The sequence below is a fragment of the Loxodonta africana genome, chromosome 7 (assembly GCF_030014295.1).
Source record: "Loxodonta africana isolate mLoxAfr1 chromosome 7, mLoxAfr1.hap2, whole genome shotgun sequence".
Taxonomy (NCBI): domain Eukaryota; kingdom Metazoa; phylum Chordata; class Mammalia; order Proboscidea; family Elephantidae; genus Loxodonta; species Loxodonta africana.
The window spans coordinates 84290116-84307043 of NC_087348.1; the positions used below are offsets into that span (position 1 = coordinate 84290116).

The following is a 16928-nucleotide window of genomic DNA, read 5'->3' on the forward strand; positions in this document are numbered from 1 at the left end:
ATTCAAAATGGCCAATACCAGTCTATTCAGCTCACTAATGCCTAGAATATTGATGTTTATGAGTTCCATTTCATTTTTGACGATTTCTAATTTTCCTAGATTCATACTTCGTACATCCCATATTCTGATTACTAATGGATGCCTGCAGCTGTTTCTTTTTGAGTCATGCCACATCAGCAAAAGAAAGTCCTCAAATCCTGACTCCATCTACATCATTAAGGTCAACAGTTGTCTTCTGAGTGCCTTCCATTCTGAGGGGCTCATCTTCTGGCACTATATCAGACAATGTTCTTCTGCTATTCATAAGGTTTTCCCTGGTTATTTCTTTTCTGAAAAGAATTGAAAAAGGTGCTAAAGAGGAAATCTTCAAAACAATTGGTATGTTATTGGGATGTCAACATCTCTCACTGACCACAACAAGGAAGAAACTTGAATTCACATATTTGCAGTTTTTCTTATTTTAATTTGGAACCATTTATTGAACATCCATTGCTTACGTAATGTTAGCTTTTAACAATACCAATCATCATCCTACCATGTTCCTACTGCTTGGGATTCCAGGGCTGGAGGCTGTCCACATCTGGATCTCCATCCCTTTCTGCCTGGTCTACCTGCTGGCACTGATGGGAAATGCTGCCCTTTTATTAATTGTCAAGTCAGACCCCAAGCTGCACGAACCTATGTACCTCTTTCTATGCATGCTGTCTGTGGCTGATTTGATGCTCATTTCTTCTACACTTCCCAAGATACTCAGCCTCTTTTGGTTCAATGACAGAGAGATCTATTTTGAAGCCTGCCTCACTCAAATGTACTTTATCCATTCTCTGTCTACCATAGAATCTGGATTTATCTTGGCCATGGCTTTTGATCGCTATGTGGCCATTTGCCACCCACTGAGACATTCTACCATTCTGACACCTGCAGTCATTGTAGGCTTGGGTTTGGCCATTGTCCTTAGAGGAGCTGTACTCCTCAGTCCATACCCCTTTCTTCTGAGGTGGCTCTCCTACTGCAAAACTAACGTCATTTCCCATACTTACTGTGAATTTATGGCCCTGATAAAGCTGGTTTGTGATAAAACTGACGTTCGCCGAGGCTACAGCCTAATTGTGGCCTTCCTAACAGGGGGGCTAGACTTCATCTTGATCATTTGTTCCTACGTCCTTATTCTTCTCACTGTCTTCCATCTCCCATCCAAGGCAGCCCGCCTCAAGACCTTAAGCACCTGTGTCTCCCATATATGGGTCATTTTGGTGTTTTACACACCAGCGTTTTTCTCCTTTCTCACCCACAGGTTTGGCCATCACATTGCTCCACATATCCACATTTTCATAGCTAGTATATATCTCCTTATTCCACCCATGATGAACCCCATTGTTTATGGCATTAAAACCAAGAGGATCAGGGAGGGATTCTTTAAAATCTTAACAATTAAAACTGTTTGACTTTGCAAGGATTTGTGATTCCCAAGGTCATCAACAAAGAGAATGAAAAAAAAAATAAAATGAAATAGACTTATCTTAGAGTGGAATAATTTTCATTAAAGTTGAGATTTACATTAGGCTAGGAAAACATTTTAAACATGATAATTCCAGTGAGCAATAGAATGCGTAGAAGAAATATTGCAAGGATAAGAAATATTTGGAGAACACTTTTGTTATTATGATTTTTCTGTCTAAACCTCGTATTTAGTATAGATTTCAGGATTTATTAAATCATAACTAAATTTATATTGCAAGGATATTTAGAGCTAGCCTTTATTGATTATACAGACTATGATCCCTAAATTCATTAGCTTTAGAATGGGAGTAATAATTCACATATGTTTTCTTCACCAAAGACTCACGCTTCAGGTGTGCTATATTGTTCTCAAATTGATAGCAGTTAATAAAAATATTAAATTAGAGAAAATCCTTGTATCCTGATATATTGGGGAGTTAAAATGTAATTTTGCATTTCCTCAAAGTAAAATAATATACACACAGAGTGAACTAATTTACAATTATTGGAACAAATTTAAAATTAAAATTAGATTCTCTCCTTCTCCACCACCTGCTACTCTTGTTTTCACAGCTGCAGTAGTTTTCAGGTGACAATGCACTGATGAAAGAGGAATAGGATCAGGACAAGTGAAAATGCCCAAAAGCTCAGTCTTCTTACTGAAATTGAATATTTTTTCTAGGATTAAAAACTCCTCAAATTTTTCCAGAACAATTTCCCAGAATTTTGAAAAAGTTAGTTTTGACAGGTTTTACCAATGTTCTCAATTGCTTTTGTGAAGGGGCAGATATGTAATAATATATACTAATTTCAGTACTTTACATGTATTGCTCAACTCTCTTCTACTTGGCATTGTTTCCAGTGAGAAATCTGCTATCTTCCTTCTTTGTTCCTCTGTGTATAATGTGTCTTTTTCTTTGGCTATTTTTAAGATTTTCATTTTATCATTGTCTTTAAGGAAATTGTTTATGATGTGCCTTTGTGTGGTTTACACACCTGGGTGGCATAAGTGGTTTGCACTTAACTACTCACCTAAAGTTTGGTGGCTTGAACCCACCCAGGGGCACTGCAGAAAAAAAGGCATGATGGCCTGCTTCCTTAAAGATTAGAGCCAAACCCTATGGAGCAGTTCTACTTTGTAATACATGGGCTCTCCATGAGTTCAGAATTGATACTACGCAATGTGTTCCGGTGTTTGGTTTTGTGTTGTTTACTTCAAATTTCTTGTAGTTGTGGTGTATTGAGCTTCCCGGATATGCAGATTTATAATATTTATTAAATGTGGAAAAAACTTCTCTATTCTTCATCAAGGACTCCAATAATATTATTAATTTTACTGCTTTTTAAGTTTTTCTACAGTTCACTGGTTCTTTATTTTTTTTAATCATTTTGTCTGTGTTTCATCTTGGATAGTGTCTGTTAATACATCTTCAAGTTCACTAATCTACTATTCTGCAATATGTGATCTACTGGAAATTCCATCCAGCATAGACTTCATTTCAAACATTATAATTTTAATCTTAGGAAATTTGTTTTGAGTTTTTCCGTATTTTCAATACTTCTACTTATCTTTAATCTTTCCTATAACTTTTTGACATGTGGAATGCATTTATCATAACTCTTTAAATGTCTTTCTCTATTAATTCCAATATAGGTGCTATTTCTGGGTCAATTTTAATTGATTAATTTTTCTCCTCCTTTTAAGGTGTGTTTTCCTACTTCTTTTCATAACTGGTACATTAGAATAGATGCCAGACTATGAATTTTGCCTTTTTTGGCTACTGGATATTTTTGCATTCCTATAAATACTTTTTGAGTTTTGTTCTCAGACTTTGCTAAGTTGTTTGGACACTGGTTGATCTTTTCAGGGCTTGAGTTTAAGCTTTGTTAAGTAGAGCCCTGGTGGCACAATGATTATGTGGTCAGCTGCTAACCTAAATATCGGCAGTGCAGCTCTGTGGCAGAAAAGACCTGACGATCTGCTTCGTAAAGACTATATGTAGCCTTGGAAGCCCTATGGGATGGTCCTACTCTGCCCTATAGTGTCTCTATGAGTCAGACTCAGTGGCAAGAGGTTGGTTTTGGTTTTGTTTTTATATGGAACAGTATGGGATTTTTGTGGAACTAGAGTAGCACTTTATTTAGGGTTCATTTTGCCGCACTATGATAAGACCCTCCTTATTACTCTGAAATTTAACCAATTACCATCAGGTTGATTCTGACTCATGTCAACTCCATGTGTTGCAGAGTAGAAATAGGGTTTTCAAGGTTGTGACCTTTTGGAAAGAGAACACCAGGCCTTTCTACCAAGGCACATGTGGGTAGGATTGAAGCCCCAGTCTTTCAGTTAGTTGTCAAGCACTTAGACTTTTGTGTCACCCAGGGACTCCTCTTAGTACTCTGCATCACCATAAATTATAAAAATTTCCAGTATAGGTTGTTGGAAGAGGCACTATGCCTGGCTGTCTGGGACTTCAAGTATTGATCACTGGAAACATGTTGGGACCTTCAAGTATTGTTTCCTAGAAACGTTCTGTTATTTTTCCAGTTTTGGGTAGTTTCCTTACACATACACTGATGGGCGCTGAAGCTAATGCTCAAAGGGGAGATTTTGAATATCACCGGAGTTCCCTCTCTGTGCAGATTGCTACCCTCTGGCACTCAGATCTACTGACTCTAACATTCTGTCCTCAAAAATCCCTGCTCTAGCTCCTCATCTCAGAAAGCAAGTGCACCCCATGCAAGCTTTCTTTCTTACTTTCTCCAGGCAGTAAGCTTGGGCAATTGCAGGCTTCAACTCATTTGTTCCCCATCTCTCAGCATGCTCAATGTATTTGGAGCCTTTGGTTCAAATATTTTTTTGTGATATTTTAGTTGTTTCAGGTGGATTCCTGTTATTCCAACTTGGCTAGAATTGGATGCCACTACATCACCTTTTAAGTTCAAATTTTAGAAATCCTTAACTATCTGAAATCTTATCATTCGAATCTTCACTACAGAAATCTATAGAAACTTGAAAACATTTCCAAGTTAAAAAGAAAAAGAAAAGAAACCCACAATGTATCTGTGTAAACTAGCACAGAACAGTTTAACATGAGGTTAATTCTTTCCAAACAGATGCAGAGCAGGGTTTAGCTTTCTCTCTTTAAGGTTTTACCTCTTCCTCGTGTTCTTAAAATGAATTTCATCTTATCGTGATTTTGGCTGTCACATTTTTTAGTGAAAATATCTTCCAAAGAAATAGAAAAGCCTATAAAGACTGTATGTGAACCTAAGAGACCTAGAAAGGCCCACGCATTAGAAGTTCATTCTCATTTTTCCTTAGCCACCACTGAACAACAATGGAGACTAGAGTCCCCATTTTCCTTCTGTTGCCACCAAAACTTACTTGGGCAACATTTTAATAGGTAATTAACCAGTTTAATATGTCCCTATTATTCCATTTTAATTTGGTAATAAAATGAACATAAATGCACTGAATCTGTTTATTGTTCAATATAATACGGTTTAAGTTCTTTGCAACACAGAAGAGTAAAAGAGCTATAATCATTGAAATAGAGGTAAATAATTCATATTTGATTCTGGTTATTATTCCTTCATACCCACAAAAGCCTACAAGTAATTAGACAAGTGTAATAATTAGGTATTTGGTGGGTTAATATAAACATTATATGAAAAAAATTAAGTGGTACAGTTAATGCTGCCAGGAGAAACGGAGAAAAAGTGGACACAATAATTCATTATATTATCTGTAGTGATTTATCTCTCTGCTTTGGTTCATCTTCTTCTTTGGTTATCAGTGATTATCACTGCTAATTCTGCAATTCTTTCCAAGGCTATCATTTAAAAAGTAACAGGGGACTTAATAACACTGATAAGCACAGCTTTTCATTTTTCATGTTTATTTAGAACCAAAGATTCCAGGCTTACATTTGAAAGGCAATATTAATATAGAAATAGCAGTAATAATAAATATAATGATTTTCCATTTGCCACGTGGTAGCTGGGAAAATTTATTATATATACTATCCATTTTAATACTGATAAAATTATGAAAAACATACTATTCATTCCTTTTTAAGATAACAGCATAGCATCAGATAAGCTGATATAACTAATCCAATATCTGAAAGAAATATAAAATTTTAACCAGCAGGTAATTTTGATGCAGAAACTTCATGGATGACATCTTATCAACATTGCCACAAGTTCTGTTGACTCATCACTTTACAGTTCAAAAAAGTAGGGCTATGGAAAGTTTAATAGACCTCAGAATGTACAGCCCAGTATTTTCCCTATGTAGACTATATGTGATTTGTCCCCCAAAACTGCAATGAAACAGTTATGAGCATGACCCTAAAAACCACAGGTTATTTAATTGTTGATCCCTGAGGATAGTGCTCTAGTGAGCACAAAACTCTCCAAGAGTGTGATCTGCCATCTCAGTGAGAATTCTCTTGAGGAACTGAGAGAGATACCTTTGTCCATGATCATTGACCATCATCTAATGAGCCAATATTTTGCAGAAACTTCTGACAGACTGGAAACTCTGGTGGCGCAGTGGTTAAGTGCTACAGCTGCTAACGAAAAGGTTAGCAGTTCGTATCCACCAGTCACTCCTTGGAAACTCTATAGGGTAGCTCTACTCTGTCCTATAGGGTCACTATTAGTCAGAATCAACTTGATGGCAATGGGTTTTTGCTTTATGGACCCTGAAGTGTCAGCCTGAATTTATAGACATGCAAGATTTGTTCTCTTGTTTATAGCAGTTAATGATCTAGGAATGGAAAGTAGAATACTCAGAGGCAAAGTTTGTACCTGAAAATCATGGTTATTCTTCTGTTATAAAGAAACTGGGCCATGATTGAAACTTAGTTTATCACATACACTTTATTTTTATTTATTTTAAAGAGAATAGATTAGGTGTAGATTAGGTAGAAGTTTTATATATGTCAGTGTCATGGATTAAATTGTGTCCCCCAAAATATCTGTCAACTTGGTTAGGCCATGATTCTGAGTATTGTGTGATTGTCCACAGTTTTGTTATCTGATGTAATTTTTTGTGCTGTAAATTCTTACTCTATGATGTTGAAGAGGTGGGATTAACAGCAGTTATATTAATGAGGAAGGAGTCAATCTATAAGGTAGGTCATATCTTAATTCAATCACTTTTGAGATATAAAAGAGAAGAGGGAGCAGGGAGACATGGGGATCTCATACTACCAAGAAACAAGAGCCAGAAGAATAGCATGTCCTTTGGACCAGGGGTCCCTGAGCTGAGAAGCTCCTTGACCGGGGAAGATTCATGACAAGGATCTTCTTCCAGATCTGACAGAGAAAGAAAGGCTTCCCCTGGAGCTGGCACCCTGAATTCAGACTTCAAGACCTCTAGACTGTAAAACCCTGGTGGCGTAGTGGTTAAGCGCTACGGATACTAACCAAGAGGTCGGCAGTTTGAATCCGCCAGGCGCTCCTTCGAAACTCTATCGGGCAGTTCTACTCTGTCCTATAGGGTCGCTGTGGGTCAGAATCGACTCCATGGCAGTGGTTTTTTTTTAGATTGTAAGAGAATAAATTGTTTTTGTTAAAGCCATCCACTTGTAGTATTTCTGATATACCAGCACTAGATATCTAAGACAGTCAGTATATATCATAGCTACAAATTAGGCAATGTTTTTCCTAGGAAATAATTTATCCCTTAGAAATTATTGGTTTGCAAACAAAAAAACATTCACAATGAAGGAAAAGGAACTGAAAAATAAAATCATGGTAGTGAATTAAAAATCTGCATATCAATTTCCCATTGTATAAGTATGTTCTTCAAAGTAGCTATTTAAAACTAAGGTCTTTAGGGGGAAATGTCACATTTGTTATTTTCTTGGCTTTTTTGATACAGATGATCTTAATTTATTCACAGTGGCATGCCTATGTTTTTCTGATTATACAACTGAATTTTTTTTTAATTAACACAGAAAAGGTAAAAGAAAGTAAAAATATGCCAAAAAAAAAGGACATTTTATTAGTCTTCCCTTCATGAAACTATGCATCTGAGCTTACAGATTTACATGGTTTTCCATAAATGTGAACATTATACCTACTTTTATTACACTAGATATTTACTTCCAAAAACCAAAAGCAAACCCAGTGCCGTCAAGTTGATTCTGACTTCTAGCGACCCTACAGGACACAGTAGAACTGCCCCATAGAGTTTCCAAGGAGCACCTGGTGGATTCAAACTGCTGACCCTTTGGTTAGCAGCCATAGCACTTAACCACTACACCACCAGGGTTTCCAGATATTTACTTAGCTTTATTTTATTCCTTCACTCAAGTTTAACAGTGTGAACAACACGTGCATTCTTTCATACCTTTCACCATATTCATATGTTGTAGTTGGTGGACAACATTAGGATCAAGCTTGCATAGCTGATTTGAAAAGTTACTTAAAATGAGATGTATTTTAATGGGATTACGCAGTATGTACTTACGGAAATTTTACTTTTTTAATAATGGATAACTTATATGGACAACTCTGATATCAATATCTAATTAATCCTTTTTGATTACTAAACATACTGTGGAACAGGTGTGCTGCAATTTATTCAACTAGTCCTCTGTTGCTAGCCATTCATTTTGCTTTTCAGCTATGCCTTTTAATATTACTACACTAACTATTCTTGCACATATTTTCTGCTTCTGTTCATATGGGGAAATTCTAAATTTGAATCACCCAGTTGAAAGGTATATGCATTTTTATTTTTAAAAATAATGAGTACCGCCAAATCACTTGTGAAAATATTAAAGGAATACATTTCCACAACATAGAAGAACACAATGTATCTCAACCACGAACACATCATGTTTCATAAGAACTCTCCTCTATAGCATAGTTAATTTTGATTTAATTTTGATTTACATTGTCTTGAAAAGTACTGATATGAGCAAATGTTCTGTACTGAATCACATGTAGATACACTTTCACAAACTTTTCCCTTTGACTGTTTGAATTATTTTTGGTTCAATGTTTCAATGTTCTCTTTATATTGGAGGGCTTACCTGTCTAGGTTCTGTGTCCTCTACAAGATGTTTGTTCTTCTCCAAACCTCGTTTTTAAAAAAATGTAATTATGTTACCTTTTTCCATAACTTAAAAAAAATTATTATACCCAAATATGTCTGTATTTCCCTGTAGATATTCAATATATTACCACCAGTTGCCCTCGAGTCCATTCTAATTCATGGAGAACTGTGTTGCATAAGATTTGCAATGGCTGGTTTTCAGAGGTGGATAGCCAGTCCATTTTTCCATGATGCCTCTGGGTGGACTCAGACCGCCAGTCTTTAGGTTAATAGGCAAGCATATCAACCATTTGTGCTACTCAGGTACATACAAATTATACATATATGTTTTTATATGTGCGTACATATTATAGAATACAGAAACATAAAATATTAAATTACATATTTAATAATATAGAATATTATGTTTACTGAATTATTTGCATACACAAAATACACTTATATAAAGCAATATACAAAATAAAGACATACATATTCTTAAATGATCAACGTAAGTCTATACAGGCTGTGGCTACACAAATGCACACACTTATGTGCATATATAATGTCCGTATATATATATAATGTATGTATATGTATATATGTATGTTACATATACATGTTTATATTTGTGCATGTACACATATACACACATTCACATATTTTCATATTGTTAAATATATATATTCATATATTTCTATGACTTTTATACCTGAGTGCTAATAGAAGCTTGATAATATATATTACTCACAAAATACAGATATACACATGCATATATGTGTGCCTATCTACCTGTGAATATAACAATTTCATATTTAATGAATATTTATTGAATGCCTATTTTGTGTCCGGACCTAGTCTAGATGCTTTGAAATACAACATTGAAAGAAAAGACAAATATAATTTTCTCCTCAAGAAGCTTACTCTGTATTTTTTTTTTTTTTTTGGCTTTTTAATTGTGCCTTAGGTGAAGAATTACAGAACTAGCTTCTCATTAAACAGTACACATAATGTTTCATGACATTGGTTAACAACCCCATGACAGGTCAACATCCTCCCTTCTAAACCTTGGGTTCGCTATTACCAGGTTTCCTGTACCCTCCTGCCTTCTATTCATTGTCCCTAGGCTGTAGTGTCCCGTTAGTCTCATTTTGCTTTATAAGCCAGTCTAATCTTTGGCTGAAGTGTGAACCTCAGGAGTGACTTCATTACTGAGCTAAAAGGGTGTCCATGGGCCATACTTTTGGGATTTCTTCAGTCTCTGTCAGGCCAGTATGTCTGGCATTATTTTTTTATGAGTTAGAATTTTGTTTTACGTTGTGGTTTTGATTTGCATTAATCCTACTTTTTCTTCTATGATCTTTATAGTTTTTGGCTTTATATTTAAATGTTTGATCCATTTTGAATTAGCTTTTGTGTATGGTGTGAGGTATGGGTCCTGTTTAATTTTTTTGCAGATGGACATCCAGTTTTGCCAGCACCATGTGTTAAAACGACTGTCCTTTCCCCATTTGATGGGCTTTGACCCTTCTCAAAGATCGGGTGATCTTAGGTGGTTGGATTTACATCTGGGTTCTCAATTCTGTTCCGTTGGTAAATGTATCTGTTGTTGTACCAGTACCAGGCTGTTTTGGCTACCATAGCTGTATAGTAGGTTCTGAGGTCAGGTAGTCAGGGTCCTCCTACTTTATTCTTCTTCTTCAATAGTGCTTTACTTATCTGGGGCTTCTTCCTTTTCCATATAAAGTTAATGATTAGTTTTTCCACCTCTTTAAAGAACACTGTTGGTATTTGGATAGGGATTGCATTGTATTTGTAAATTTCTTTGGATAGAATTGTCATTTTCACAATGTTGACTTCACCTATCCATGAATATGGTATATTTTTCTGTTTATGTAGATCTTTTTTGGTTTCTTGCACTAGTGTATTGTAGTTTTCTTTGCATAGGTCTTTTACATTCCTGGTTAGATTTGTTCCTAAGTATTTTATTATTTTAGGGGCTATTATAAATTGTATTGTTTTCTTGATTTCCTTTCGTCATTTTCTTTATTGTTGTACAGGAATCCAGCTGTTTTCTGTATGCTTATCCTGTATCCTGCTATTCTGCTGAATCTTTCTATTAGTTCCAATAGTTTTCCCATGGAATCTTTTGGGTTTTCTATGTATGGTTCATATCACCTGAAAATGGGGACAGTTTTACTTCTTCCTTACCAATATGAATGTCATTTATTTCTTTTTCTTGCTGTATTGCTCTATTAGGACCTCCAGCACAATGCTAAATAGAAGTGGTGATAAAGGGCAGCCTTGTCTTGTTTCTGTTCTCAAGGGGAATGTTTTCAGTCTTTCTCCATTAAGAATGATGTTGGCTGCTGGTTTTGAATGTTGTTGTTGTTGTTAGGTGCCGTCGAGTCGGTTCTGACTCATAGCGACCCTATGCACAACAGAAAAAACACTGCCCAGTCCTGAGCCATCCCCACAATTATTGTTATGCTTGAGCTCATTGTTGCAGCCACTGTGTCAATCCACCTCTTTGAGGGTCTTCCTCTTTTCCACTGACCCTGTACTCTGCCAAGCATGATGTCCTTCTCCAGGGACTGATCCCTCCTGACAACATGTCCAAAGTATGTAAGACACAGTCTCCCCATCCTTGCTTCTAAGGAGCTTTCTGGTTGTATTTCTTCTAAGACAGATTTGTTCGTTCTTTTGGCAGTCCATGGTATATTCAATATTCTTCTCCAACACCACAATTCAAAGGCCTCAATTCTTCTTCGGTCTTCCTTATTCATTGTCCAGCTTTCACATGTATATGACGCGATTGAAAATACCACGGCTTGAATCAGGCACACCTTAGTCTTCAAGGTGACATCTTTGCTCTTCAACACTTTAAAGAGGTCCTTTGTAGCAGATTTACCCAATGCAATGCATCTTTTGATTTCTTGACTGCTGCTTCCATGGCTGTTGATTGTGGATCCAAGTAAAATGAAATCCTTGACAACTTCATTTTTTTTCTCCGTTTATCATGATACTGCTCATTGGTCCAGTTGTGAGGATTTTTGTTTTCTTTATGTTGAGGTGCAATCCATACTGAAGGCTGTGGTCTTTGGTCTTCATTAGTTAAGTGTTTCAAGTCCTCTTCACTTTCAGCAAGCAAGGTTGTGTCATCTGCATAACGCAGGTTATTAATGAGTCTTCCTTCAATCCTGATGCCCCATTCCTCTTCATATAGTCCAGCTTCTGGTATTATTTGCTCAGCATACAGATTGAAAAGGTATGGTAAAAGAATACAACCCTGACGCACACCTTTCCTGACTTTAAGCCAATCATTATCCCCTTGTTCTGTCCAAACAACCGCCTCTTGATCTACGTAAAGGTTCCTCATGAGCACAATTAAGTGTTCTGGAATTCCCATTCTTTGCAATGTTATCCATAATTTGTTATGAGCCGCACAAGTAGAATGTATAGATGCCCTTTATTATGTTGAGGAATTTCCCTTCTGTACCTATTTTATTGAGAGTTTTTATCAGGAATTGTGGTTGGACTTTGTCAAGTGCATATTCTGCCTCAATTGAGATGATCATGTGATTTTTCTTCTTTGATTTATGCGGTGAATTACAGTGATTGAGTTTCTAATTTGAACCCTCCTTGCATAACTGGTATGAATCCTACTTGGTCGTGGTATTTGTTTGTTTGTTTGTTTTTGATATGATGCTGAATTCTATTGGCAAGAATTTTGTTGAGAATTTTTGCATCTTTATTCATGAGAGATATTGTTATGTAAATTCTTTCTTTTTTTTTGTGGTATCTTTGCCTGGTTTTGGTATCAGGGTTATGCTGGCTTCATAGAATGAATTCAGAAGTATCACTATCTTTTCTTTGTTCTGAAATAGTTTGAGTAGTATTGGAGTAACTCTTCTATGAATGTTTGGTAGAATTCTCCAATGAAGCCAAGTGGGCCGGGGCTTTTTTGGGGGGGGAGGAGGAGTTTTTTTTGTTGTTGTTATTGTTGTTGTTGTTATTACCTTTTCAATCTCTCCGCTTCTTATGGGTCTCTTCATATTTCCAACAACAGTTTATGCTAGTTTGGTAGGTAGTGTGTTGCTAGAAATTTGTCCATTTTCTTTAGGTTTTCAAATTTGCTGGGGCATAGTTTTTCATAATACTGTTAGGATCTTTTTTACTTCAGTTGGGTCTGTTGTAATGTCCCCCATTTCATTTCTTGTTTGGGTTGTTTGTGTGCTCTCCTATATTTCTTTCTTCAATTTGGCCCATGGTTTGTTGATTCTTTCAAAGAACCAACTTTCTGTTTTGTTGATTCTTTCTATTGTTTTTCTATTCACTATTTCTTTTATTTCTGCTCTGATCTTTATTATTTCCTTTCTTCTTGTGGCTGCAGGCACCTTTTGCTATTCTCTTTCTATTTGAGTTGAGTAGCTAATTTTTTGATTTTTTTTTCCCTTTCTTCTTTATTTCATCTATTGATATAAATTGAGCTCGGAGGACTGCCTTTGCTGTGTCTCAAAGATTTTGGTATGATATGTTTTCATTCTAATTCGATTCTAGGATTTTTTTTTTTTTTACTCCATCTCTGATTTCTTCTATTACCCAGTAGTTTTTAAGCAGGCTGTTACTCAGTTTCCATCTAAATGATTTTTTTTTTCCTTGCTCATCTTATTGTTAATTTCTTCTTTGATGGTGTTGTGGTCAGAGAAGATACGTTGCATTATCTCAATGTTTTGGATTTTGCTTTGTGTCCTAAGATGTGGTTTATTCTGGAGAATGTACATTGGAAAAAAAAAAATGTGTACTCCACTACTGTTGTGTGGAGTGTTATATATATGTCTATGAGGTCAAGTTGGCTCATTGTGTCCTTTAGATCTTCTGTATCTTTGTTGAGTTTCTTTCTAGATTTTCTGTCCTTTACAGGGAGTAGTGTGTTGAAGTCTCCTACCATTATTGTGGAGCTGTCAATTTCTCATTTCAGTGCTGTTAGAGTTTGCTTTATGTATTTTGGAGCCGTGTCATTGTGTGTATAGTTATTTATTATGGCTATGCATTCATGTTGAATCATCCCTTTAATCATTATATAGTGCCTTTCTTTGCCTTTTATGGTGGATTTTGTTTAAAGTCTATTTGATCTGAGATTAGTGTTGCCATTTCTGCTCTTTTTTTTTTGGTAGCTGTTTGCTTGATACTTTTTTTTTTCCATCCTTTGAATTTTTATAAATGCATGTCTTTGTTTCTAAGGTGTGTCTCTTATAGACAGCATATTTATGGATCCTGTTTTTTTTTTTTTTTAGTTCATTCTGTCACTCTTTATGAGTGCCTTTAAGCCATTTACATTCAGTGTAGTAATTGATAGGTATGAAATCATTGCTGTCATTTTGCAGTCCTTTTTGTTTTTTTTTTGTTGTTGTGGTGATGTTTTCTTTGTTTCTCTTACTCTCCTGTGCTGAATTCCTTTTGCTTGTTAATTTTTTTTCATTTCTTTCATTTTTGAAGATTCTGTTTTTACTGAGGCTTTATGTTTTTCTTCTTTATTTTGATGAGTAGATTTGTTAACTTTCTTTGTGGTTACCTTGAAATTTACCCTTATCTTCCTAGGTTTGAACCAGGCTATTATTACTTGGTATCACCTTGCCTTTAGAAAGTTCTATAACTACACCATTTATTCCCTCTTTTATTGTTCTGATGTTGTTGTCATTTACAGATTATCCTCTCTGGTTCCCTGCTGCAATTCTTTTGGTTTTGAATGGACATTGAGAGTTCATTTCCTGGATTGGTATCTGCACCCTAGATTCAGGCTGTGGTCTGATATTGTTTGTTCTCAAACCGAAGGACTCCCTTTAATAATTCTTGTAAGTTTGATTTGATTTTTACATATTCCCTTAAATTGTATTTTTATGGAAATGTCCTAATTTCACCATCATATTTTAACAAGACTTTTGCAGGATATATGATTCTTTGTTGTCAGTTATTTTTTTTTCAAGGGTTTATATATGTCATCCCATTGCGTTCTTGACTGCACAGTTTCTGCCAAGTAATCAGAGCTTAGTCTTATGTATGTATGTAACATTTCTTCTTTCTCTAACTGCTCTCAGAATTCTTTCCTTGTACTTTGTTTTACTGAGTGTGATTATGATATGCCTTGGTGATTTTCTTTTGGGCCTACCCTATATGAGTTTTATTGAGTTTCTTGGATGGTCAGTTTTCATCTTTCATATTAGGGAAGTTTCCTGTCAGCAATTCTTCAATGATCGTCTCTGTATTCTCCATTTTCTCTCCTTATTGTAGAATTATGATCACTCTTAAATTTTTGCTTTTGATTGCATCCCACATAATTCTCACAGTTTCTTCATTCATTTTTTTTTCCTCACACCAATTGCTGCCCAAGTATTTGTTTTCAATTTTGCTGATCCTATCTTCTATTGTTTCAAACCTGCTCCTCAGACCTTCTATGACTCTATCCATTTCTGAAATTTTGTTATTTACCTTTTGGATTTCTAATTGTTGTTATTGCATGACTTCTAGTTGTGAATTTGTTCTGACATTTTCTTCCTGTATTATTTTCCTGAATTCTTCTATTTTTTTTTTTTTTTTTGGTCTGGCTTTTCCATGAATTCATCTATTTGTTCCTCTTTTGTCTGAATTTTGCTTCAATTCATGGATATCTCTGAATATTAGAGATTTAAATTCCCCATCAGGTAGTTCTAGTGTCTTCTTTTCTACTGCAAAGTGATCTCTCATTTTATTTTGAGCACTTTGTGAAACCATCCTATCCTTTTTTTTTTTTTTTTTTTTAATATGTTTTGATATTGTCTCCTGTCTTTGGGACATTCAGTAGTTATTTTCTTCATTTATTGATTGTAGATTTGTTTGTTTCATCCTGCTTTTTTTGTTTTATTTGGTTACATCTGGGTAGGTGGGCTGTGTGTTCTTTGTTGTTTTCTCACCTATGGATATGATACTTTTCATCTCCTTGTTAAATGAGCATGGCCAGGTGCTCAGCTATGATGCAGTAGGGCAGGTCCAGCTGAAGGGAAGGGCCTGGGATGGGTTGTTTGTGGCATGTACTAGAGCTAATGTGTAGGCCAGGTGTCAGTGCAGGGCAGTTCCAGTGGGCAGTGCATGTGCTGTTCAGGGGTGTGATATTCAGCACACAGTGCTGGTAGGCAGGAGGGAGGGGGTGAAGCCATCATGTGTGGAGCTAAGATGGTCATGGGAAAGAAGAGAGAGAGGAAAGAGAAACAGGAGCCAAAATATAAAGAAACAAACAAAGTGCTGAAGGAGCTTGCTGTTGGAGTGGACTGATGAGAAATGAAGAAAAAAGGAAAAAAAAAAGTGAAAATTAAAAAAAGAAAGAAAGAAATGCCTCCAGGGATCCCATGAGGAAGTGGCTCTCAAGCCATGCACTACAGCCTTGCTAGAAGGGGAAGAGATAGCACACAGCATCAGTTACTCAGGAGACAGGAAAAGAAGGTAAGTAGAGAGGGGAGAAACTGAGAAATGAAGAAACACAAAAAGGGAAAAAGAAATATTATAAAAAATAAAAAGAAAGAAAGAAAACCCCCAGTGATCCCACCAGTGTGGCTGTGTAGACCAGGCAAGTACCTCCCAAGCCCTGGCTGCAGTGAAGCCAGGCTAGAAGGGGCAGAGATGGCACACAGCACCAGGTATTCAGGAGACAGGAAAAGAAAGTAAGCAAGATAGTCAAGAAACAGAAATGAAGAAACACAAAAAGAAAAAAAGGAAATGTCCCCAGGGATCCCACCAATGCAGCTGTGCAGCTGGGAAAGTGGCTCCCAAGCCTCGCAGTACAGCCCAGCTAGAAGGGGTTCCCAAGGCATGAAAATAAAAAGAAAACAAACAAAGCAAAACAAAACCAAAAAAAGCATGGAAGCATGGATGGGAAGAAGCTCCTCAGCTGAGCAGCACGTCCAGCCTGTCAAGAAGAAGCAAAGATGGTTATACTGAGCCACATGTCCAAGAGAAAGGAGGGAGAGGAAGTAAGAGGCAAGGAAGAAACCAAAAGAAGCTGAAAAAAGCAACAACAAAATGGCACTGAAGGAGTTCGCCAGTGTGGGTGGGGTGAAGCCAAGCTGCATGGGGTTGGGACCTCCTATTCAAGCTGGGAAATGGAGAAGGCTGAGCAGGCAGAAGAAGGGTGGGTGGGTGGGAAAGCACGTATTGCTGTTTACCTGGTGCTCAGTTGCCTGCTGAGAGCTCCATTAATCTGCTTTCCTGTACTCCCTGTCCGCCGATCTCCCACAGGAGTCTAAGATGGTGAATTCATGTGGCGTTAGTTGATAGAGGACCTCCACTCATATCTCTCCTCACTGTCTGTTCTCTATCATTTTCTTATTCCACTTGGTGC

The 16928-nt window shown here is 36.5% G+C and overlaps 1 protein-coding gene across 1 annotated transcript; it reads left to right on the top strand.

Moving 5' to 3' along the window:
* Positions 1–500: 500 nt before the first annotated feature.
* LOC100656826 (olfactory receptor 52K2-like) lies at positions 501–2241 on the top strand. The gene has a single exon (XM_003421444.3). It carries the CDS (start codon positions 501–503, stop codon positions 1443–1445), a length of 945 nt encoding a protein of 314 aa, XP_003421492.2. The 3' UTR covers positions 1446–2241.
* Positions 2242–16928: the final 14687 nt, after the last annotated feature.